General features: G+C 39.5%; 1 protein-coding gene across 39 annotated transcripts in view; it reads left to right on the top strand.

The window, feature by feature from the left end:
• Positions 1 to 25,674, top strand: part of sox5 (SRY-box transcription factor 5) — a 234,835-nt gene that overhangs the window by 148,653 nt on the left and 60,508 nt on the right. For 31 of the 39 annotated variants that reach the window (XM_073946570.1, XM_073946562.1, XM_073946553.1 and 28 more), the window contains one exon: positions 21,419 to 21,617. In XM_073946570.1, coding sequence (XP_073802671.1) covers positions 21,419 to 21,617 — 199 coding nt within the window. 39 annotated transcript variants of the gene reach the window in all.

The following is a 25,674-nucleotide window of genomic DNA, read 5'->3' as shown; positions in this document are numbered from 1 at the left end:
ATGGTGCAGCAAGGAGCGAGGAACAAAAAAAAAAAACAATATTTGAACAGAAAGTGTTTTTAAAAGGACCTTCGTCAAGATGAACTTTCAGATGTGTTTCCAACGGCACACATCTGCTGCGCATGTTACATCTGTTCTTCAGCCCCTGAAAGCTGACAGGAAATATCCTCATTATTGAAGCACCGCTGATTATTCATACATTCACTCAATCATTTGTTCACCCACCTGTTTATTCCTTCACTCCTTCACTCCCAAAAATAGCGGCTTGATTTGAATGAAGAGCATTGTATGTCTTCACTGAGGAAATGATGCTGTTTTGTGTGGAAAATTGCTGTGGTTTGAGTTTACATATGGAAGCCAACCGAAATGTTGGAATTTGGAGCCAAGATGGCTCTCATCATGCACTTGACCAGATAGAGCTCTGTGTGTGTGTGTTTGTAACTACACCTGATGATTATGGCTGTTTTGGCAGGAGCAGTGGGGGTTTTCGTGCCACGTCCTCTCTGTGGTCTGCTTACCGTCATGGCAACCCAGTCATGGCCCCGCTCTCTTAATGGCAGCGTTTATGACATGATGTCACCTGTGTGAGCAAGCTATTGTTTGACTCCTGCCCACGTGGCATTTTCCCCCCAAACACATGGTGCCTCTGTTATACACGCACACTCAGAAAGAAGAGGAAACAGGAGCAGGACAAGCAATGCTTGAAATTCTGACTCCTTGATAAGCTGTAATGTATCAATGAAAAAACTCTCTTTTTCTTTTCTTTTACTGATCTGGGTTGTTTAAAAAAGGTATAATTTACTTAGGCATTTATATGTTGAATGGGCTCTGAGGTTGCCATATTAGTGCTCCATGTGAGTTTTATGTTATGTAACAAGTCTTCTGAAGTCATACAAGTATTGACTGTAAACCTAAATGAGATACATTCACTGCAAATCTCAATCATTCCTTTTTCTGACACATTCATGAGAAGTATTGCAATATCTGTTAAAAAAAAGTTATTTATTTAGAATCTTCTCAATTATTTATTTGATCCAGTTCATAGAAGCAGAATGGTTTTTCAATTCAATTGATCTGGTCTTAAATTCAACTCTTGACTGGCTCAATGCAGTCAAGGTTAATAAATGATGACAGGTCATTGTTATTTTTTATGAGAACCCTTTTAAGATTATTTGTTTCTAATAATGCAACCTATTTAATGCATGTAGTAAAGCATTTCTTCACTTTCAGAATACTTGAAATATAGTGCTATGAAATATAAGCCATATAAACAATTGTATGCTGCTATGTGCCTTTCTGAGTTAAAAGCTCAATTTCAGGGCAAAGAAAGGAGCAACCAGCAACTTTGACAATCATATTATGCATATGATGAGGACAGAATTGAGGGTAATATTTTAAGATTTTTAGGCATTCTATGCATTTTATACCAGTAATACATTCTTGCCACCTACAGTTTATAACATGCCATGTTATAGTACAGCCTTGTATTTTCTATACTGATGAAACAATCAAAAGTGTTTGTAATTATGAAAGGGGTGCCCGTGGAGATCAGCGAACAGATGGGAATTAGTCGTTGTTGAATATCAAAGAGTGCATGGCATAGGAAACAGATTCTACAATGAGAGGAAGTGACATGGGAAAGAGATAAAGAATGAAAGTACCAACACCAGAGAATAATTCAGAATTAAACTTCAAACACAAGTGTCTTGGTGAAGGTGCTCAATTTTTGGCAGTACAGTGTCGTGCTCTGCAACCAGGGTATTGTCTACCCCAAAGACACACACATGGTTCCCTCCCCTCCTTGTGCCATGCAGTCTGCTTGGCGATGCCCTCTGTGCCATCTGTAGCCTGTGCCCTGTGTGTGTGCCCCTCCTCCGCCCTCCTGCACTGTGATGGGTGGGCTTAACCATCTGTGTGCCAGAGGGGGATCACAGGAAATGGACCTGATAACATACAAACATACACGAGCACATATACATTCATTTTCTGTGTGTTGATTTGCAAGGTGGGACTTAAAAAAAGTGTAAGGTGTGTAAGATAAAAAAAGTGACTTATCTGTCAGGCCAATTAATGGGCTAATTTCTGGACATTTTATGATCTTAAAGAGATGGTTCACCCCCAAAATGAAATGTAATCACTATTAACTCACCGTCAAGTAGTTCCAAACCTTTATAAGTTTCTTTCTTTTGTTAAACACAAAAGAAGATATTTTGAAAAAAGCTCAAAGTCTGTGACCACTGGCACCCATAGTAAGAAAAACAAATACTATGGAGGTAGTTTCTGCTTTCTCAAAACTCAATCAGGTTTATGACAACTGAAGGGGAGTAAATGATGAGAGAATTTTCTGTTAACTTTTTCTTTATTGGATTAAAAATATATATGGACGAATGATTTATGCAACAGTTTTTAATATAAAATTAGTTTAGTATTCTTCACTAATTTAATTTGACCATGAATAGTTGTCAGTAATTCTCTTAAATCGCCGATAATTGTTATTTATTATCACTAATCTTTTATATATGTTTCTATTAAGAACATTTATTTTTAGTAGTTAGTATAAGTAGGAAGTGCATGTTTAGTTTTCAAGGGATATTTGTCAATATTTTTACAGATAAATTAATGTGAAAATTATAAAATATTTATTTATTTAATATTTATTACATAATATTTATGTCAGATATGCTTAATTGGCGAGTCTAACAAACATGTAATATACAATTTATGAATGGATGGATACATAGATAGATACAAGTTTAACATTATTGTTACACTATGGATACGGCTGGGTTACAGTATTAATAACTAACTGCACATTAAACAAAGAAGTAATCATGAAGTGTGATGCATTAAATAACAATCACTATATTATAAAAACACAGTCTATTCTATTTTCTGTTATTTTTTCCCTTCTTGCCTCCCCTTTTTTCTGTTTTCCCACTTTCCTCTGCATTCCCAGAATCCTCCCTGAGGAAGTTAATGCTGTATGGCAGTGTTTGAGGGTATTTGGCAGTCTGGGAATGGGGAAAAGTCTTGGATGTTTGGCAGGTCTAAGATGGTGTGTGTTTGTGTGTGTGTGTGTGTGTGTCTGGGTGTATGTGTGTGTGTGTATGTAAGGAAGGATCTAGGATGTTTGAATGAGATTACATGGCACCATGTCTGACAGTTTGGCATGGCACGTGTTGGCCGTATGTGTTTGTTAGGTAGTCTAGGAGATTTACCGCTCTGAGGGTCAGCAGAGTCAGGTGTTTGGCTGGAAAGGGGACGTGGTGTAGGGCTTTGAGCTTGTAGTCTTCAGGAGTTGACAGGGATGTGGTGGCCAGACTGGAGTGTTTGGCTGTGGGAAACGTGAGGGGGCAGAATGGGTGTTCTGGCATTGGTGTCCTGGGACGCCCATGGCATGCAGAGCAAGCATGGCTGGAGGATTACACAGAAAGTGAGGGAGAAGAGTCTGGGTGGCAGAGGGAAAGTCAAGAGAGAGAGAACGAAAGAGAGGATGTGCCTCCAGGTGAACAGGATTAAGAGAAAGATCTGTTTGCTGTTCCCCTCAGAACTCCTGCTGCCTCTCTTTCCTTTTCACTCTCCCTCTGAGGCTAATCGGCTTCCTCAAAAGCAGTTACTGCAAACATTATAGTTCCCCAGAACAAACAGGAACACCACTGCCGTACCTTAACTTTCTCTCCCCAGAGGAAAGAAAGAATACAAAGGAGATCCCTTTGATATCGACAGAGTGTTTTTCCAAGACGGCAAAGAAATGACACAGAGAGCAAACAGAGTCTCCTGTTTGTCATATTTTTCTCTTGAGAAAAACCCTGGAGTCCCACATGTACAGAAGCTCAATTTCATGTAGTTTTTAAGATTTGAAAATGCAATCGATGCATTTATCAGAAATGTAGGTATGTCACTTCATTTGTGTAGTATTTGAAACAGACGGTTTAAAAGCAGCTTCATGGTAGCATTTTGTTTTAAAGTTTTGAGACATTTCAAGTCTCAAAATGCACACTTCATCAAATGAGATCTACTCAAATTATAGATTTAAAGACAGAAAGTCAGTTGTTAGTATTCACCTCTAGTGTTCATCATTGGTTCAGTTCAAAACTGAATAAAAAATTAAAGAATAAACATAAAAAGAAAAACCGTGTCATACTACACAGCTTGACTTGATTCAGTTCAATTCAATAAAGGTGCAGGCAGAATTCATTTGACTCAGCTATGCAGATGTTACAACAAATTGTAAATTAAATCAATATCTCTGAGCAATCCATTCTAGGGGATGTTTCTCAGGTAGACACAATATAGACTTTATAAACAAAAACTGTTTTCATCTGAGAGTTGAGCTTTGTTCTTTGCTTCATTCACTGTCGAGTGAAGGCGAATGCAGTGGCAGCTTCAGTAGAGGCGTGGAGGCAGGCGGAGGATGAGGAGGTGTTGTAGCTGCAGGCTGGAGTTCTGAGAGCTTTGCTCCATCCAGCATCTCACAGATGGACCTTTAGAGGAGCTGCACAAAGCCACTGTGGAGAATCATCTCAATGACGCTTTCTCTCTTTTGCTTTGGCTTTCCATTGCCATTCCTTTCTGTACGATGTCACCACAGATTTGGGTGCACAGAAATGCAGAAGCCACATTATTGTAGAAACATGCTCTTAGGTATGCATGACAGAGGTAAGATATATTATTTTATAATCACTGTATAAGGCTCTGTTTACACTGTCGTCAGTGATGCCCAAATCCGGTTTGTTGCTTATATCTGATTTTTTTTTTTGCCCATATCCGATTCTTGTGTTTACATTTGCGATACAATTTACGATGTCACACATGCGTAAAGGCAGGTTCTAGCATCTGCACCACACTAGCCATGTTGGAAGAAATTATCTTGCTTTTAGCTCTGTGAAATATGCAAAGTTCGCCCAATTTTAAAATGATTTTGAGGCAGAGGAGGAGGGAAAGGGCTGTCATTGCAGCTTGCGCCTATGGTTTATAAATGGTGTCCTCTACCATTTAAATGTAATGTGTATTTTTATATAGCACATTTATTGTGTATGGCCATATACCCAAAGCGCTTCACAATCATGAGGGGGGTCTCTCCACACCACCACCAGTGTGCAGCATCCACTTGGATGATGCAACGGCAGCCACAGGACAATGGTGCTAGTGCGCTCACCACACACCAGCCATTGGTAGAGTGGAGAGACAGTGACAGAGCCAATTTGATTGATGGGGATGATTGGGAGGCCATGATCGCAAGGGCCGATTGAGGGACTTTGGCCAGGACATCAGGGTTACAACCCTACTCTTTACGAGAAGTGCCATGGGATTTTTAATGACCACAGAGAGTCAGGACCTCCTTTAACATCTCATCTGAAAGACGGCACCCACTGACAGTGTAGTGTCCCCTTTACTTTTCCCAGTAATTAGGACTCACACAGACCACAAGTTGAGCGCCCTCTGCTGGCCTCTTTAACACCAATTGCAACAGCAACTTAGTTTTTCCCATGTGATCTCCCATCAAGGTTCTGACCAAGCTCAGTCCTGCTTAGCTTCAGTGAGTAGCCGGTCTTGGGCTGCAGGGTGACATGGCTGTGGCAGAGGAATTTGTGAGTTCGAGAGAGATCAGGTGTGGTAGGTGCAAATTGTGGTGACTGACCACTTTCCAAGTTTAATGACGTACAAACCGGAATGCCTCAATAAATCTGATCTGCCCGTTTACATGATAGTCGAATTGTCACATATCTGATTTACTTCCACATATGAAACCGATCTCTAAATATCCAAATGCATGCCGAAGCATATAGCTTTAATAACAAGTTTTATGCGTTCACCAAGACTGCAATTATTTAATAAAAAGAAAATGCAGTAAAAACAGTAATGCTGACATGAGCCTTCAAAAGTCAGTTGAAATCCGCAAGTAAGTTTTTTAATTTTCAGGGTTAAAATCAGCTGTGATTTTTGATATTTTAAATGCATCTTAATTGTATAGAAAACTCATACAAACAGCATGCATTTGAAGTAGTAATATTATTGTCTGTAACTTTTTAATTCAAACAATTGATTGCATCCTTGCTGATTAAAACTATTTCTTTAAAACAAGTCTAACACAGCAGTTTGGTAATAAGGAAGACTAGACGAATAAGTAGATGGACAGAGGGATGAAGGGATGAAAGAATGGATGGATGGGGGCATTATCGTTTGTCATTATTTGAGCTCATGCAGCGCTCCATCGCGGCTCTAATGGCGCGAAGACACTTGGTGTTTCTTTCCTCTCCTCTCTCTCCCTTTCATTCACACTATTCTTTCCCAGGCCTGGCGCTGCAGAGTAGTTTAGTCTGTTAGAGCTTGTTTCAGGCTTGTTAGCGAAGCGAAACACAACAACTGTTTTCTGTGTACCTGTAATCCAGTATACTGGTTCTTGACTGTCAGTTCTCAGTTGTAGTGGTGTGAGGATGTTGTAATGCATTGTTTTGTAGAGTTGTGTTAGGTTAGGATGTCTCTTTGAAAGTGAAATGAAGCGTAATTTTGCCCTCCAGGTTGTGAATATACTTCCCCTACTGAGAGCTTCAAAAGACCCACACCTCACTGGACTTTTACAAAGAGCAAATGTTCGGTTGTGTTAATATTCATGTATGTCCTGTACATTTATGTCTTATGTGCATCAGGAATGGGACTCTAAAACTGTTTGTTAGAAAGTGTCATTGATGTAAAGCAGGGAGTTTTAACCTTTACATATACAAAGATTCTTAATCAAACCAGGAACCAATGAAAAAGGTGAATTTCATTGGTTGTTTTATTTTTAAGTCTACATTAATATGTTCAGCAATGAGTGAAAAAGACTTTTGTAATGGTAGAAAATACCTTTTTTTTATTTATACCCCCCATATTAGGCAGAGCAACTGTTTTCAATATTGATGGCTTCACTACTGTAATACCAGTGATATAGACAAGCCTGGTGGATTAAACAGTGAATTACATCCATAGACTGCCAACATGTAAAACTGAGAAAAACATCTGTTGTGTATTTTGTGATATGTTGATATTTACCATTGCAAGATGACTGACAGCAGCAGAGGCAGACAGAGAGAGAGTTTCAATGTGTGTGTATGTGTGTAAAGGCGGTCTTCTGCTGAGGAGGGAAGATAAGGACTCTATCTTAATGGCTTCTCTCGTCTGCCACTCAGCCATCAGACAGAGATTTCCTCTCCCACAGTCCAGATAAACACACTTCACAACCTTGTCACACACCTCACACAAGCCAAAGCGAAAAAGAAAGGAACTGAATGGGAGATGGGCTACAGTACAGATTCGGAAAGGACAGCCCACTCAGAAATGAAATTTTATTATTTACTCACTTTAATGTCATTGTAAACCTGTATGACTTTTTCCTCTGCAGAACACAAAAGGAGAAATGTTTTGGAACATTCTGGTTGCTCCTTTCCATACAATGTTTGACTAATTTCACAGAGGTTTTATTATAGACTTGTTTTACTGGCTTCATAGCTATTAGGTATCTTTTCAATCACACGTGGCGTCATCTTATCCAGGGTCTACAATTTAAGCTTGTCCACTTTCATCATCATTGAAGGTAGTTGAAAACACATTTGATTGGACTGTTTTTTTATTGTAAATGTTTTATGTAATAAAATGTGTTGCACAGCCACAAAAATGAACACACTCTTAGGAAAATTCATTTGTTTAAGAACTGTTAATGCTCTCTGTCTCGGAGAATATCAAGAGCAGCATCATGCTGGAACTCTCCTTTTAATTATGACAAGGTTTACAACTAGATTTTTCTATCGACTCCAGAACCACACTCCAGTCCTTTGAGTCTTACCTCTCAGGTAGGTCTTTTAAGGTGTCTTAGAGGGGTGAGGTGTCCAAGTTGCAACATCTTGCTACTGGGGTGCCTCAGGGCTCAGTTCTAAGACCACTTCTCTTCTCTATCTTCATAGAATTTCTTAGATCTGTCATTCAGAAACAGTTTTTCTTATCACTGCTATACAGTTGATAGACATTTCTTGCTGTATGAAGGCAACATTGTCACCTTTAACTCAGCTTTGCCAAGTGAGAACTGCTTTTACATTTTTCGAATTATCTTCTTTCACATAATAATCATACAGCTATGAAACAGCTTATAGTTGAGTAAAGAATGACAATTTCAACCCCATTTTTTTCTGTTTGCTTTTGTAAATAAATACTGATGGCCTTCACAAAGCTAAAGAACCTCCCTAATTTTACCTTTTAGGGGATAATAACTGATCTTAAGTGGCATGTGTGTGTGTGTGTGTGTGCGCATGCGTTTGTGTATATGTGTGTGTGTGTGTAACAGTGTAAGGGAATTGTTTACTGCCTGTCTGTGTCAGACCCTCACTACTCTGGGCCTCTAATGCAGCACAGCTGTGAGGGGGCTTGGACACTACACATCTGCTGAAGGGACCTATTGTGTGTTTGCATGTGTGCGTGTGCTGGATGCATGTACTGTATTTGTGGAGATAAACAGATAAGGACTGGGCATACGTGCACATATATTTCTGTACGTTGGTCGCATTTTCATGCATGTATGCAAATGCCTGTGTTGAACATATGCGTGTGTCGTATTCTCACATAAAAGGCTGCCGTTAGAAAAGTGAAGTTTGTAGATTTGTCGGAATTGAGCAAATCAGCCCATCTGGAGAGTTTGAACCTTGAAAGCACCTGCCTTCTCCATTCACGCTCCCGTTCTCTTAAAAAGCCATCTTCATCAATAGCAGCTTTTAACGTGGATGAATCTGTTTGGAACTGCTCTTTATTCCTGTTCTGATGGATTTTCTGCTATCCGTCTTTGTCTCACTGGCTGTTGTTGATGTTATTTCAACTCGTTTTTTTTTTTTCATCTATTTCTCCATAACCTTGCAGCCTTGACTCGAAAGATCATTAAAATGTTTAACTACAGATAATTGCTACCTGAGAAAAGCTAATTATTGTGCCGCTTCTGCTGGTGTGTATGCATGGATTCCAATGTACAGAATGTATGTGTGTGCATTTCATTCACTATGTTCTCTTCCTTTTAAAGAATCTCTACGATATGTCGTCTCCTGTCACTACTTTGTGCTAATGCTTTTAAATGTAAGCATAATAATGCATAGGTTGGGGATTTAAACAAGCCCTGTATTAAACTATTTCAAGCATGTTGACCTGTGCAGTTTGTACTACAGACCTAAACAAAACTCTGTGGCTGATTGAACAGACCTACAAGACGATTTTTGCCTTTCTACCAATAAACACTTGTTATTTGTAAGTTTAAGAGCCTTTTCGTAAGCGTACAATCTTAGCGAGGGTCAGGCCAGGTCGGTTTATGTCTTGAACATTGTCATGCTGCTAACAATTTCCTCAGTGATCAACAGGAAAATGCACCAATAATGTTACCACAATACTCTAACAACGTTATTGCAGTGTTTGTTAGAGAGGTCAGGGCACGGTGCTATTCTAAGTTCACTAAATTACTCAATAAATTGGATTAAGTACATGAATTTTTTCTCATTCTTACCATAAATAAAGCACCAAACAAAGACCTGTTTTGTTGTATTATAACGATGACTACGGGAGACATAAAAAAATCATTTGAAGTAGGGAGTTAAAGATTATTGGAGTATATTTCACAAGAACATACTGTTTATTCTGTGTGTAAGTTTTTTATACAAAAATTCTAATTATCTGTGAAACTTGTTAACAATTTCTGGGATGAAAATAGTTTCTATGCCATTTTTATTAGTGTATGAATGGTGTATATCAATGCATATGTGTGTATGTACGCTGAATGTTTCACCAGTGTGTTCAGAAAGTTGACTGCAGTTTGTGTGTGTGTGTGTGTGTGAGGAGGTTGAGAAAGACTGACGCTCTGTTTAAAGTTCAGCGTTAAAGTCTTGCTGCTGTATTTCAATCTGTCAGACGTGCTTTCCTCCGTTTAAAAGAATAGCTCCTTCTCGCTCGCTGTCTAGCTCTCTCTCTCTTTTTCTCCGTAATAAAGAGTGACAGGGTCCGTGTGTGTGTTTTACTGTGAAAACACAAAGCACACAGCTCGCTTGAAAATGTTTGTGTGTGGTTGATGTGCTTAAGCTCTCGGCTGAGGGTGAATTCATGAAAATTGAGCCATTGTTTGGCCTCCGTTTTCAGTGAGAAAGAAAAAGATGTTTCGTATTTATATTAACATCTGCAAAACTGAATGAACAGCTTTGTGACATTTAAAGGGTCAGTTCACTCAAAATTAAAATGTACTATTTACAAATCCTCAAGCGGATTCAAACCTTTTTTTCTCAATTATTAATTTTCCTTTGCCTTAGTCCCTTTATTCATCAGGGGTCGCCACAGTGAAATGAACCACCAACTTATCCAGCATATGTTTTACACAGCGGATGGACTTTCAGTACTAAGAAACATCCACACACACTCATTTGCACACATACACTGCGGCCAATTTAGTTTATTCAATTGACTTATAGTGCATGTCTTTGGACTTGGGGAAACCAAATGACCTGGAGGAAACCCAAGCGGAAAACATGTTAACTCCTAACTGAAATGCCAACTGTCCCAGCCGGGACTTGAACCAGCGACATTCTTGCTGTGAGGCGACAGTGCTAACCACTGAGCTACCGTGCTTTTTCTGTTGAAGATATTTTAAAGAATCCTGGATAACAGTACGGATTGATTTGGAATCCTGTAGTCACTGACAATAAAAGTAAGACAATAAAAATACCTAGCAAAATCAATGGCTACCAGCTTTCAACACTCTTCAAAATATCTTCTTTTCTGCTTCAGCAGAAGAAAGAGACTCTAACCGGTTTGGTTCAAGTGGAGGTTGAGTGAATGACAAAAGATTTCTGGGTGAGCTATTCCTTCAAGCAGCAATGAGCAATGTTTGTGTGTGTGTGTGTGTGTGTGTGTGTGTGTGTGTGTGTGTGTGTGTGTGTGTGTGTGCGTGCGTGTGTGTGTGTGTGCGCGCGTGTGTGTGTGTGTTTGTGATTACACAAAATTTGGTTTCAGTTTTTAATTAGTTTTCTGTTTTGCTTTTGTTTGGTTTATTTGGGTTTTTTATTAGGTATTTAGGTGAAAAAAGTAATGTTTTAAACACAAAACCTTTTAGACTGAAGGAACATAGTGTGTAATGTATTTTCCCATATTTTTTGTTTTATGAATTATTTAGCAAATGCTTTATGACTTTTTCATATATTGATTCATTTGTTTTAAAATCCGTCAAAAAACTAGCAGTCTCCAGTAATTAAAATCACCTATTTAAAAACATCAGAAGCCCATGGAATTGTACATCCTCATTAAGATAAGCAAAGTGAGTGTGTGTGTGTGTTGATCATGTTTGTGTATCTGATCAGAAACACAACAGAGGGACACTGGCTGAAGGAAGGGGGCAGTGCTGCTGCGCGTGTGTATATGAGTGTGTGTGTGTGTGTGTGTGTGTGTGTGTGTGTGTGTGTGTGTGTGTGTGTGTAAAGCTGCGCTCCGCGATACACCATGTCACGCTCTGGCCCTTTAAGAGGCGATCTAGCAGCTTAGAGCTATAGAGAGGGGTGGAGAGAGAGAGAGAGAGAGAGAGAGAGAGGGGAGGGAGTGCGATGATCGGCGTGTGAGAGTGTGTGTGCAGCGGAGAGAAACAGAAACAGTCTTTGGTATTGCGAGAGGTTAGAGGAGCACCAGGCAGTGTGTGCGTGTATGTGTGTGTGTGTTTTCGGAGGTCCCTGCGTGTCGGACGCGTATGTTGCCGTGGAAGGACTCCTGCATCTCAGACCCCTTGTTTCAGCATGCTTACTGAGCCTGAGCTTCCTCAGGAGTTTAACAGGTACGTTCACACACGAGACATTCACTTTTCCAAGCTGCGCCGGGAGAAGGACAAGCAGATGAGCAGGAGAAAGTGTGTGTGTGTGTGTGTGTGTGTGTGTGTTAGTGTGAAAAACAGGCTACTTTAATAGTTTGGGTGGCATGTTTTGAGCTGGCCATGTGTGAATATGACTTCTGTTTACAATAGAGAAGAAAGTTCATCTAGATGTGAGTGTGTGTTTATAGACGCACTCACAAGAGAGCATGGGTCCGTCTTCTGAATATTCCACTCTGTAACTAAGTAAATGTCTTTTCTTTTGCATCAGGTCTAACAGGTTACATGCACTGTTGGTTGCTTGTTTGTATAGTTTGTGCTTGCGTGCATGTGTGTGTATAAGTGTTTTAGATGGTGTTTGATAAGAGCTCTCCCGTCAGTGTTTCCCTGGCACAACCTTTCTTTATTTTCTCTCTATGTTGCACTTCTGAGTAACATGCTTGGCAACTTAAACACATGGCAGCTCACTTTTGCGAGACTTTCTTGTTTCACAAAGTCTCTTTTTCCCCCATTTGTCCATTGTTTTAATCTTGTTTGTGTTGTTTTGGAGTTTTACTGTGGCCAGATGTCTGCGTTGGCCTTCTGTTGTGGTGGTCCGAGGTGGGAAATGTTCTCACCTACTTTAATATGTCAACAAAAGTGGCTTTGCGGCCGAATAAAGAAGGTTTTACTTTAAAGCTCCATAGGGAAGATTACCCATAATACTCATTTTTAATGCGAGCTTCACCCCTTAACACACACACACACATTTTTTTTATTGCATTAGAGCACTGCACTGTTTTACCAGATGAAACTAATCTTTTGTTCAGCGATAAACTCTGGGGTTTTATCCCTGAATTAAGAACACATTTATATGTCAGGAAAATGTGTTTTTAATAAATCATCGGGGGGAGGAAGAGTAGGGGGGCAGGAAAGATAACAACAACTATGAGGAATTAAACATTTAAAGGATTACATGGGAAAGCAGAACGTATAGTGATAAATGCAGGGATTACAATGACTTAGAAGAAAAGGATGGTTAAACTCTACTTTCCAGTAATGCTGGCTGTCAGTGGTTAAAAAGCATGTAGCCTGTGTGATTGTGTGTGTGAGTGTGTGTGTATGTGTAGGAGCTAAAGCATAGTGATTGCCAGTGTATGTGTGGCTGTGTGTCTTTTCTGTCCTCTTCCTCTATGTTTCTAAAACACAGCAAGTCTGCTTTTATTTTTAATTAGGGCAGAAAAAAAAATGAATGATTTAAAGTGAGAAAATGTGAGACCTAGAAAAGAGGAAACCATGTTGATGTTAATGCAAAGTATATATGCATGTGTGTATGTATGTGTGTGTTTTTCATATGTTGACATCCTAGGGCACTAAAGCGTTTGCTTGATTTCATCTTCAGGATATTTATATTATTATTTAGGAAAGATCATTCTGAATGTAATTTTATTCATTTTAAATTAGATATCGTATTTCAAGCTTTAAATCTTTTAAAAGTTTTTTGCAATTATACTATTTTAAAATAATTAATGCTTTATTCACTTATTATTTCGTTGTTTATATGGTTTATTCAGCTGTGTAAACTTTCACGTCTAAAGTAACAGAATTAAATGTTTTTCAAATATTAATATTATAATTATTATTGCTCTGTTTACAAAACATAGTATATTCTAAATTATAGTAAATATCTAAAATATATATTTAAATTATTAATCCTTATAAATATTAAAATGTTATGTACTTTATTATTATTATTAATGGTGTTTTGGTTGACTTTAGTTTTCTTGGAGGAGCAAAGAGGAGATTGTGTGGCCAAACTGTCACATTCCTCAAAAAAAAAAAAGAGAGAGAGAGAGACAGTGAGCGAGTGAAGGAGGGGGGAAAGGGGACTTTAACACTTCTCCATTTGTCTCCCTCCTTTAATGGATGGTTGTGTTACATCTCACTCTCTTACTTTCTTTCTCTCTCTCTCCCTCTCTGTCTGTCTCTGGGTCAGTCAATTCCTCCTGGTAAAGCGACACAGAAAACAGTGGGTTCGTTCACCACTAAGCGGGTGTGATTGAACACACCCGCTTGATCTGGTGACAAATGTGTAGCTGATGCACTCAAATTTTTGATTCCTTTTGCGTCAAAGATAAACTGTTTAAACCATCAGACAACCTTTACTTCCGTCACTTTAACACATATTACAGCATGCAAACTGCTGTGTAGAATATGTAAAGTGTGAAATTACAGTCTTTAAGGAACATGTAGACTTGGACATTTGGCTAAATGAACTACATTTTACAAAAAAAAAAAAAAAGCTTAATTCAAAGATTTAATTGTTAGTAAACAGAGTAAACATGGATTTATTAATGTAAATAATTGGTTAAGGTTGAAGTTGTTTATTATTTATAACAAAAAAAGTATACGGTTTAAGGACTGCAGTATATTAATACCGTATTACTATAGTGAATCTCAAGGGAACTAAATTACCGCTCTGGGAATCTACTTGTCCCCTTGAGTTTAACAGCTTAATAGATGCTAAATGTTGTCCTAATTTAGAAAGGTTTATTTTTGGTTTACATTTAAGGGATGTAAAATATCTTTTCCTTGTATGAAATTATAGACGTCAGTGGTAGGTCTCCATAATGACAGAAAAACAAACAAACAAACAAACAAACAAACAAACAAACAAACAAACAAACAAACGCATGTTTATATATATGAACTTAACTACTGTTTGGGTACACATCTGTCACCAAATGGAAACTAAGTCTGATGAATACTCCCCATTTGGAAAAAATAATCAAGTCATCTTTTTTTTCTGCCGTTGCTGAAGTTTTTTATGGGATAAAATTTGTGTGGGATCATCTATAGCAATTATAATTAGTTTTATGCAACAGAATAGGAATCTGTGTGTGTGTGTGTGTGTTCTGTCTGATTGATGGAGGTTCTGGATCTTCTCTTTGGGTCATTCATTGCAGACTGGCTCTATTGTGTAGTGCGTGTTATGAGCTCTCGCAGCGGCTTGATAACCGTGTCTCCATGAAGAGAAAGGAGGGTCACGGAGAAGAATGCTGAAGTGTTTCCTCCTCCCCCTCTCAGAAGTCTCCCAGACCTCCCCGTGCGATCAGCTGACCGGCGGGATGTCCGCTGAGAGATACAGGGCAACTGGGTTTGTGCTGTTTAACTTAGTTTTATTTATCAAGAGAAGAGTAACGCAGGTCATAGATGAAGGCCCAGACAGCTGCATCATGGGAAACAAAATAAAACTCAAGCAACTGCTCTTCTAAATGCATTTCTTGTCATTGTTTTGTTTAGTACAGAGCCGTAAAATAACTGCTCTGTATATGTAAGTAAAGGACGGATGTTTAAAACGTGTTCGATTAAAAAAAGTTGCTGTTTGTGAATGGAGGAAATGATACCAGCACCCATTTTAACAGCCGCCGGGGATTCTGGGAGCACATCACGATGGATAAGCAATTGAGGCAGAGCATTATATTTGCAAACAACAAGAGAAGCAAAGCCTGAGAAAGTTTTCAAAGAAGTTTCTAGTGTGTGTGTGTGTGTGTGTGTGTAATATGTAAAATGTCAGTGAAAACATGAGTCAGTCCAGAGAAATAAATAATTAGAGATGAAAGATGACAGGAAACTATGCAGACGGATGAAGTGATGACTAAAATACTGGCAACCCCCTCTGTGTGTATATGTGTGTGTGTTGATGCAGCAGTTGCCTTGGCGCTGTGGGCACGACACACTCGCTGGTTCCTTGTGTCCACCCAGCGGCAAACGCACACCATTGCTTATTATGCATTTGTGTGTGCGAGTGGACTCCTTTTCACTTTGCTCATATGACTTTTGATTTTGTGTGTGTGTGACTTCACCTCCATGCCTAAACAGTAATGGCTGATAGTGACATTAGGCTCTGTGTTCTTGCCTTTTGTAGCGACGCTGGACAGGAAATTGGGGTGGCCCTGCAGCCCTTGCTTCTGAGGAGAAAACAGAGGCGGCTTTGTGTTTTCTCTGAGTACGTGTGTGAATAATGTGTGTATGTAGAAACACGTACGCTTGTGTGAAATTATTATTCAGTGACTCCGAAGGGGGGGAGGTTGACTTTTTAAAGAAGTTCATATGAGTGCTTTTCAGATAAGTTCGCTGTTTCTGCAGTTTGCTAAGAAGTTACTTGTGATGCTTAACCTTTACTGACAGCCAATACAGATCCAAGTAGCATATTTGATCTGACGTTTGAATGCTTTTAAAATCTGCAAGTTTTTTTTAGCTCCGTTTAGCAGAAACATGTTGATGTTCTGGCTAAACAACAAGCAGAAAATCCAAGTGCCACTGTTATGAGTGATTATGGTGTGTATGAAGAGGAGCCCTCACAAGTTTTAGTACAGATGAATTTGCTTGAGCGGAGTCACTTTCTCTGACTTGCTCGTCGCTTCCGCCCCGCTGCCGGCCGCTCCATTCCCACAGAGAGAAAAATTGTGAGCGCTATAAATAGCTGTAAAGTAATATACTTAAAAAGACTGTTCAAAACAGAAAGAGTTGGACACAAATGGTTGATTGTGCTAAAGGGGGACGTTCTGACGGGAATTTATCGTCCTGGGAGCGTAAGATAAAGAGCAGAAAGAGGGATGAGCACTTTTATGTCTGAGTGGATTGTGAGGTATTCTCAGTTTCCTAGTGAAGGCATTGCTGTTGTTATCTGCGCTGAACGGGCTGATTGTCTGAACTTTTGGACACACTTTGTTTCATTCCCACAGTCTGATAACAAAGAAGCGCTGACCCTCCTAATCACATAATCATATTACACAGGAATTTACCTTCACCCGGTGTAATGATGTTTTGCGTTTGATCCGAGTGAGCTAAGAATCTGCTAAAATGTGCAATAGTTAATTGCTTGTTTGACAGAAACATTTTGGATGTAATATACAGGATGTATTATCATACTGTTATTGTGATTAAAACAACAGAAGGTGGCCTTATCAACCACTCTGAATGTTTTTGATCACAGACATGTGAGCGACATCCACAAAGCATCATTGCACAAGTTTTTCCGTGGGCCGCGCACATCCGAGTGTGTGCGTATGTGACACGTTTAGCCTCTAAATTATGTCCTGTCATTAGAGGCACTTCTGGAGTGTTAACCACTGCTGATGGTGATTAGGTAAAGCTCCTAGATTCAGTATTTAAAGTGCAGCTCCACTCCGCTGTTTAATGGACCCTGTATTTTGGACGATTAGCGTCTGCAGAGAAATGTACATGTGATATGAGAGGGACTTAGGAGCGCGCTCAATCTGCGTCTAAGCTCAAAGGGGAAGTGTGCCTTTAATCTGGGCTTAACACATGCGGCCGGCGGGAGGGGGCCCGAGCGGCGCACCGGTGGGGTGGCCATTAGCTTTTAACGATTAGCCGTGAAAGTTAGCCTCTAGACCTGCAGTTCAACAGCAGTGGGACAGGGTGCGTACGCTGAAGTTTATTAAATGTGGAAAAAGTAAAGGCATTTTCTTTGATAATTCCCCCTGAACTGGATAATACTGGTGTTTGGAGATAATACCGCCATCGTTTGTGTTCCTACATAACTGTGTGTTTAGTCACCTCACCCATATCAGCATGTTAAGCTTTGATATTCAAGGCTGTTTATGAATAACACAATGCTTAGCCTTGTGAAAATGAATGGCAATAAAGTTATTAATCCACCAGATAATGAGTGAAGACCGCTGTTAAAGTTTACAATGCAAATAAGCAGACATGACTAGCCTGTAAGAAAGCTTCAGAGACTGTTCTTTGTGCGCCTGTGTTGTGTTTGCGAGCGGTGTATGTGTGTGTCAGTGGACAGGGTCTGTGTGTTTGGCAGAGCGGCCTTTATTGGAACCGTGGAAGGATGGAGTGAAATTATGCTAATGGCTGCTAATTATGACCTTGGAGACCAGCTTTTCTGCCAATTTATCTGCTTAATAAAACCCTCTCTTTTTTAATCCCAACATCTCGACAAGCTTTAAATGTTTCATGTAGACTCTCCACCACGACAGGTCTGCCAACTTTAAATGAAATAGTGGCTATAACCTGCTCACCCGGGGAGCAGAATTGTATAGTAATTATACTTCAAAGGCTCGCAGGAAAATAGACATTTTATTGCTCAAGAGGAGCTGTGAAAAGCTTCTGTCAGTGGGCCGGCTAGGAAGTAGGGAAGAGAAAGGGGAAAGGAAAAGTGCATGAGGCAGGGAAGAGCGGAAAAGAGATGGCAAAGGTGCGTGCATTGGAAACCGCTGCAAATTAGTCATGAAATTAATGTTGAAGATGTATTTATACAGAAAAATTCACTCACCTAAATATTTGAGCAAGGTATATTGCCCTTGGAATTAGAATCATGAGCAATACTGGTTTTGAATAGGATTACACTGAAACTTAATTTACTTTTTAAATAGATATTTTTTTTATGTTTTTGCTCTTTTAATTATTTTAATATAATTAATTTTTGATAACAATCTGTTTTGAAGGTCTAACTAGTCGTTACACTGATTTATGTCTCACCAGCCTTAATAGTAAAACAACGGTTCTCGGTTCGGGATGTGACAAGCAATTTGCTAGCTCTAATAAGAAGCCGCTCTTTACGGCCTACGTTTAGATGAGGGTCATGTGTGTGTCTTTGTTAGTTCTGATGTGTGTGTTGGGGGTTGGTGTGTTAGAAAAAAGCCGCACAGAGGTGTGTGTGTGTCGGAGTGAAACAAAAGGGCCCAGTGTGTGTAAGTGTCTGGAGGTAGAGTAAACAGAGTGCTGGTGGAGGGGCAGACAGGCTGTGCGGCTCTGACGGCCCAACTGCAGTTTATACAGCTGCACTGACTGCTTTTACTGCCCCAGTGTGATCCAGCATACAGCCAAGGTACCCCACACACTTTTACATTCATACAGCCAACTGAACACAGATCTAGTCTTTAATACTCAGGTTTTTACCTGTGTTAGTGTTTGTTATGACAGATCAGTGGCTGTCAGACACTATAATGTGACATGACATCTGCATCCCGGTTTATTGTTAAAGTCTTCATTCCATCTCATCTATAATGTGAGTCTAGACTGTTTAAAGCATGTCTTTGTCATTTCCATAGCCGCCAGTCTTGTGCTTGATTGAGGTGAGTCTTATTTATCCCGTCCAGACAGTTAGAAACATTATATGATGTTTGTCTTCACTGCTAATCTTAACCAAATAAGCAGTAAATGAGAGAACTAGAAACCTTAGCAGCACTCAGGAGCTCTGCCAGATGTGGCGTCTAAGTCAGACCAGACCATTTAACACACACAAACCTGAAGTGTACCATGACTGGATGTTAGCTGAAGAAGGATAACTGCGCAAAAAATGTTACCTCACTATTGCTTACTTTGTACTGCATGTACTGTAAGTCTCAGTGTGCAGCATAGAACATTAGATAAAATAATTAAAAGATAGTGTTAAATAAGTTTATATGTTTTAAAGAGTAACGGTGAGCTGTAAGGTCAGTAATAAAATCTCTGTTATGAGTTATAAAATGACAGTTGTTGGCTATAAAGTTACTTTATAAGAAATAAAGTCACATTGTGAGAAATAAAAGTAGCAGTTACATTAGTCACAATAGCAAGAAATGAAGTTCAAATTATGAGAAAATCCCAGTTCAAAATAGTCAAAATTATGAGCAATAATTGTAATTATAAATTTAAAGTCACATTGAGAGATGTAACAATGCAGTCAAAGATTTCATAGAAATATTTTAAGTAAATTAAAGACTCAACTGGTGAGTTTGAATTACATTAAAATTCACAACTGTGAGATATGGTCACATTGTGAAAAAATGCAGTTACAGGAAATTAACAATGTGACTTCAAGTCATCACGAGAAAGTCATAATTGTGAGATATCAAGTCACAGTTGCAAGAAATAATTGCAAATGTAAAAATAAAAAAAGTCAGACAGATTACTGGTCAAAATTATGAGTCACAGTTGCAACAGAAATAGTCAAAACAAATAGTAAGATAAAGCACCAAATAAAAAGGTGATCATTTTGAGTCACATCCTGAAAGATAGTCACAATTATAAGAATATTGAAGAAAAGATAATTATAAGCAATCATCAAAATTTTACTGTAAAATACTATGTATAAAACTAAATTATTGTTGTAATACTCTCTGCAGAATAATCATATGAGACATACAGTTTAAATCAGAATTATTAGCCCCCCTTTGTTTTGTTTTTTCTTTTTTAAATATTTCCCAAATGCTGTTTAACAGAGCAAGGAAATTTCCACAGTATGTCTGATAATATTTTTTCTTCTGCAGAAAGTTTTATTTGTTTTATTTCGGCTAGAATAAAAGCAGTTTAAAATTTTTTAAAAGCCATTTTAAGGACAAAATTATTAGCCTCTTTAAGCTATATTTCGATAGTCAACAGAACAAACCATCGTTATACATTAACTTGCTTAATTACCCAAACCTGCCTAGCTAACCCTTTAAATGTCACTTTAAGCTGTATAGAAGTGTTTTGAAAAACATCTAGTCAAATATTATTCACAGTCATCATGGCAAAGACAAAATAAATCAGTTATTAGAAAAGTGTAAAACTATTATATTTAGAAATGTGTTGAAATTTTCTCTCCATTAAACTGAAATTGGGGAAAAAGATTAAAAGGGGGCCAATAATTCAGGGGGGCTAATAATTTTGGACTCAACTGTAACGTCATATTGTGAAATCTAAAATCAGAATTGTGAGACTGACTTGAAGTCATAGTCGCAGTTGTAAGAAATATATATGTTTAAGAAATAGGCTTTCAGAGCTTCACTTATAAATCAGCTTATGGAGGAAAGCCAAGTTACTACGACACAGCAGTCGAATAAATTTGTTTGCCAATTCTTTTAGTTGCCAAGTAGGAGCCAAATAAAAGTACTTCTCTCCATCTCTCTTCATCCTTGTCTGTCTTTTTCTCTTAAAAGAGTGGTACTTATTCCCCAGGGCCATAGTAACACTAGCCCCAAGGCTGAGAAGCGTCTATGAAAGCACTTAGGCAATGCCGTAAGCCAGATGAAATCTTATTACGAGAGCATATTCATTTTTCCTCCCCATGCATTGTGGGAGAGAGAGTTCATTTAATAAATGCTTTTTCTTCCTGCCGGTATCAGAGGAACACAGACCGTCATCAAGGCCTATTTTCTCTGGCATTGTCAACACCATATACACTGTCATTAACATCTACTGTGGCTCACACGCTCGCGCGCACACACACCATTGTCTGTCTGTGTTCTTGGCTAACGTGATATTTGATGTGCGCTAGGCCGTCTGCACTTTTCTTTAATGGGCCGCTCGAGTCTTTACATCAAACAGGCTGGCTAAACACATCGTGTGCGGCGCTGCTACAGTAAATGGCTCTGTGATAGTGTAGGTGGGACGTCTCTTTGATGGAGGGATGGATGTGGACAAAGCTATGGCGTTGATGGCTGTCATTATGCGCGCGGTGTGTCAGGTGTGTGTGTCTGTATGAAATGCTCCCATATATGTCACTCACAATTAAACAACAGCCACGTCTCTGTCTCTGCCATGTCTTTCCTGAATGCCTCAGTCACTTTTCCTTTCTCATTTTTCCAGGATGTCTTCCAAGCGACCAGCCTCTCCATATGGGGGAACAGATGGAGAGGTAGTCATGGCGACGAGCAGACAGCGATTGGAAGATGAAGAGGTTGACGGACATGCTGTCATTCACTTGCCCCTGAGTTCGTACTGCAGCAAGGTGTCCCCGCGATCTCCTCGACTACTCGACAGCCCCCCAACACTACACGCAAACATGGTGAGTCCCCCCCCCCAGAGAAGTGTCTGTATGCTCATATAATTGGATGAAGGCTTACTGGCCCCTCCCCCTTGATTAAAATGCAATTGATTGACTCCTCCCTATTGTCTCGCTCACACTTTTTGGTGTGGACCCGCTCTGGTGATGTCAAAGACAGATAGGTCGTTTTTGTGAAAATGGGCAAAATGAATCACACGTTTGGCTGTTTGTGTGTCATCGAGAGTGCGAGTTCATGATGGGTCAGTGCAGTCATGAAGGACACGTACTGCTGTGCGTTTAAAGCCGAAATATGACAAGACAAACAAGATGGACCTTGTGACCCAGATCGCTCGTCTTCACGTTAACACGCACCTGAGCTGTAGTATCTCTTCAGTGACCTTTTACCTGACTCCACTATCACTCTCTCTCTCTTGATAAACTTGTGTCGCCACAGGCTTTGGGAATCAATTTGGTTGTAAAACAATGAATCAGTACTTAAGGAACTTAACAGTAAGCTAATTCTGCAATTAACTGTGATTACAGAGCACGCTGAACTCTGCAGTTTTGGAACTGTTTCCCACAATAAACCAAAGTCCTCGAGCTTTCTCACACAGGTTTTTCTTCACTCTCGCTTTACACACTCTACTGGCAGCACAGTGTGTTTGTTTATGATGGTTGGTTCTCTCTCGTCGAGTCTCTTGCAGTTAAAACTACTACATTCTTGTAGAAAAAGAAAAGTTCAAAGATTTTACCTTGTAAGTTACAGCACCTGTTTGTCTGTGATGGCATTTTGGGTTCCCCACAGATCCCTGTGAAGAACTTTTTTTGTACATGGATGGATTTGCAAGGCTCTTCATTAAATCAAATACCAGTGGAGAACCTTTCTTTTCAGAGTTTAGGGTATGGAAGCAAGAAGACGCTACTTTTTGTGGGCACCAGTAACCTTAGGTTATTTTAGCTTGCCTTGTTTCTGAGACTGCAAGATGTTTATATTTGTGACACAACTGGCTGTTGTAATGTCAGTTTAGTCACAGTGTTACAGTAGGTTGCGCACGAACCAAACAAATGTTTATTATACAACTGATTGTTGTTTTTATTAATCATAACATGAATAATTATGTATCAGCAGCAGTGCAGTGGTTGTAATTGTTGTGTTATCTGAAAGGCTAGACTGCTGTCTCTGTCTTTCGTGCTGACATGACAGACGTGGCATGAAAAAACAGGCGCGCTGTATTTGATGTGGATTAATAAAGCGTATCCGTCTCGAGCACGGGCGGATTTTGGGAAAAGCAGGCTGGCATGTGTGAGACATTAAGTTTCCCTGAGCCGATCCGCGCTGACTGGCAGAAGAGTTGAGTGAGGGAGAGATTTACACGAGTGGGGACTCTGAGGGGCTTTGTCACGGCAATTGTATAAAGTGATAGGGAAGTGTAAATCGACTCGGCGAGTCCCTGGGTAGCGCGCAGCGGAAGATTACCGCTTTATCTTGTCATTGTAAATTAACACGGCAGCAGCGCACACGCGCTTCAGACTCCACTGACCTCTTCATCCTGAGAGGGAGAGAGAGAGACGGGCATTTGTGGCGATGGGGTCAACGGGGCTGCAGCGCACAACCTGCTACAATAGACGTTGGTGCGGTGGTGCGCGTTCCCGGCGGTCTGTACTCTTGCCAGTTTTTTTTTTTTTACAGGAGGGATGTAGAAGGCTTTGAAACCAAAAGGTGGGAAGAGCTTTACACGCGGGTGATAATAGCGAGGTGTTAATTACTCTCCCTTTTGTCCAGTTAATGAGGAGAGGCATTAAGAGAAGACATGTTCCTATCTGGGTGTCACGTTAAGATTTGTTCTCAGATGCTTCAAATTCAGCCTTTCAAAGTCAAAATCAACAAAACACCCTTGAGAAATAGTTCATTTTTACTAAAACCAAAACTATACTTGAGTGCTTTCATGCATGGTTTTGGTTTAGTAAAAATCCAATATTTCTTTTTATTGAAAATAAATTAATTAGTTCCCTATAAACGTCATTAAAAGCTCATTTCAAGCAGTTTCAATTTGTAAATTGTTTAATAGATACAAATATGCATGTTAAAATACTTAATATTAAATATGTAATATTATATTATGCAATGTTAATTATAATGTTATAACTGTGTAACTGCATTACATTTATATATATATATATATATATATATATATATATATATATATATATATATATATATATATATATATATATATATATATATTTGTGTGTGCGTGTGTGTGTGCAGGTGTGTAATTTTTTTCAATGTATACATTTTATAATGAGATCCCAAACCCCAACAAAACATCAGATCAGTACTAAAACTCAAGGTATTATGCAGTACTTTAAGAGGAACATTTTGCATAAATGTCATTTTTTTTTTACTTTGTTTGACAATTAAAAACTACTAATTTAAAATATTTTTGGATAGAGTGCTTCATACAAATCTAATTATTTCACCCCATTTGCATGACATAAGTTCATGTAAATGCAAATTTAATAAACAGAGGTATTTATATGTAACTGTATGTAAGCGCTTGTAAATCTTCATCTGTGTGTGTGTGCGCGCTCACGGCAGGATCAGGGCTGACAATAGCTCAGTTGAGCCAGGTTTAGAGGTGAGCGGATTGCGAACACACGGTAGAGATCAACAACACGGGCTTAAGACAACAGACGAGGCGTCAGCACCGCAGGAGAGGAGAGATGTCCAACTCGAGCGTGTGTGTTTCAGCAGCGGGACTCTTGACAGTTTAACTGATAGCAAGCATAGAGGTTAGTTTCCTAGCGTGTGGTGAACGCAAGCCAGAGAATCACACGGCCGCCTATTGAATTAGTCTCATTAGCTAGACGCTACCTGTGTTGGTAAAATAACCGGATTTGAGTTAGCATATGGAAGCGGAGAGAAAGCGAACGAGAGAAACGCTCTGAGGGAAACAGGTTGGAATCAAGAAAGACAAACATTAAAAAAAGAAGGGAAAAAAGAGGTGGCATTTGGAGAAACGCTGGCATCTGTGCTAAAGAGAGGGGAAAATCTAGGGGGGGAAGAAGGCATTTTGCTTTCTTGGCAAGAGTTGAAGTGTGTTTAAATGTGCTCCTGTCACACATGAGCTTACGAGGACAAAAGTTGTTTAATTCTGTCGTGGTTCAAGGATGAAGAGAGGGTCGTGGAAAGAGGCGCAGTTTGAGCCTTTCCACGAAGAATTGACATCTGCACAACTAAAAGCAGAACCACCCACACCGCACATCAGAAATGCATATAAATACATATACTCACACACACAGCTTTGCACACTTATTCATACACAGCAGAAAATCTGGGGGTACTTAACCTGAATATCAACCCTACTGTAGACCTGTTACTCCGTTTGCCTTGTATTTGGGGTAAGAAAGTAAAGCATTAGCTCATCCGCTTCTTTAAGAGCTCAATCAAGGAATGATCTGTCCGAGACTTAGTGTCACAACCAAGGACATTAAAAAGCCAAGGAATACAGTTTCCTCTGCCGCCATCTCACCTTCTCTTTGAATTGTTTTCTAGACATCTCTGGAGAAAGACGCGAGCTGTGGTTTGAAGTATGTGGTGGATTAGATAGATTGGAAGTGACAGGTGTGACCATGTTTTAAGATGCATGCCACACTAAAGCAGGCAGAGAGAAACGCCTGCCATTCTGCCACTCGCTTCCACTCTCTCTCTCCCTTCTTCTTCTTTCTAGCTTTTTTCTCTCTTAGTTCTTTAACAGCATGTTGGCAGTTTTGTTTGCGAATAAAGGGGGTGATCTCGCACCGCTTTGGTCATTCGTGACTTCAGAAGTCTCCTAATCCCAGTCCGACTGGCCTGACTGGGGAAGACAGGGCTGAAGTGAAGCAGTGTGTGAGGAAAAACAGATTACAGAAAGGGGGGAAACTAGTATGCAGGCTGTCATATTTTTTTATGTATCATAAAAGCCTGTTAAGATCTTTTAAGCTTGCCAGTCATCAGACTGTTTGTGAATAAGCAAATGTCTCTCTGTATGTGTTTCGTAGCAAGTGAAACTGCTTCAGTTTAATTAGTTCTACAGTA

The sequence above is a fragment of the Danio rerio genome, chromosome 4 (assembly GCF_049306965.1).
Source record: "Danio rerio strain Tuebingen ecotype United States chromosome 4, GRCz12tu, whole genome shotgun sequence".
Classification (NCBI taxonomy): domain Eukaryota; kingdom Metazoa; phylum Chordata; class Actinopteri; order Cypriniformes; family Danionidae; genus Danio; species Danio rerio.
The sequence above is the reverse complement of the archived record's forward strand: the minus strand, read 5'-3'. Positions and strand labels throughout refer to the sequence as shown.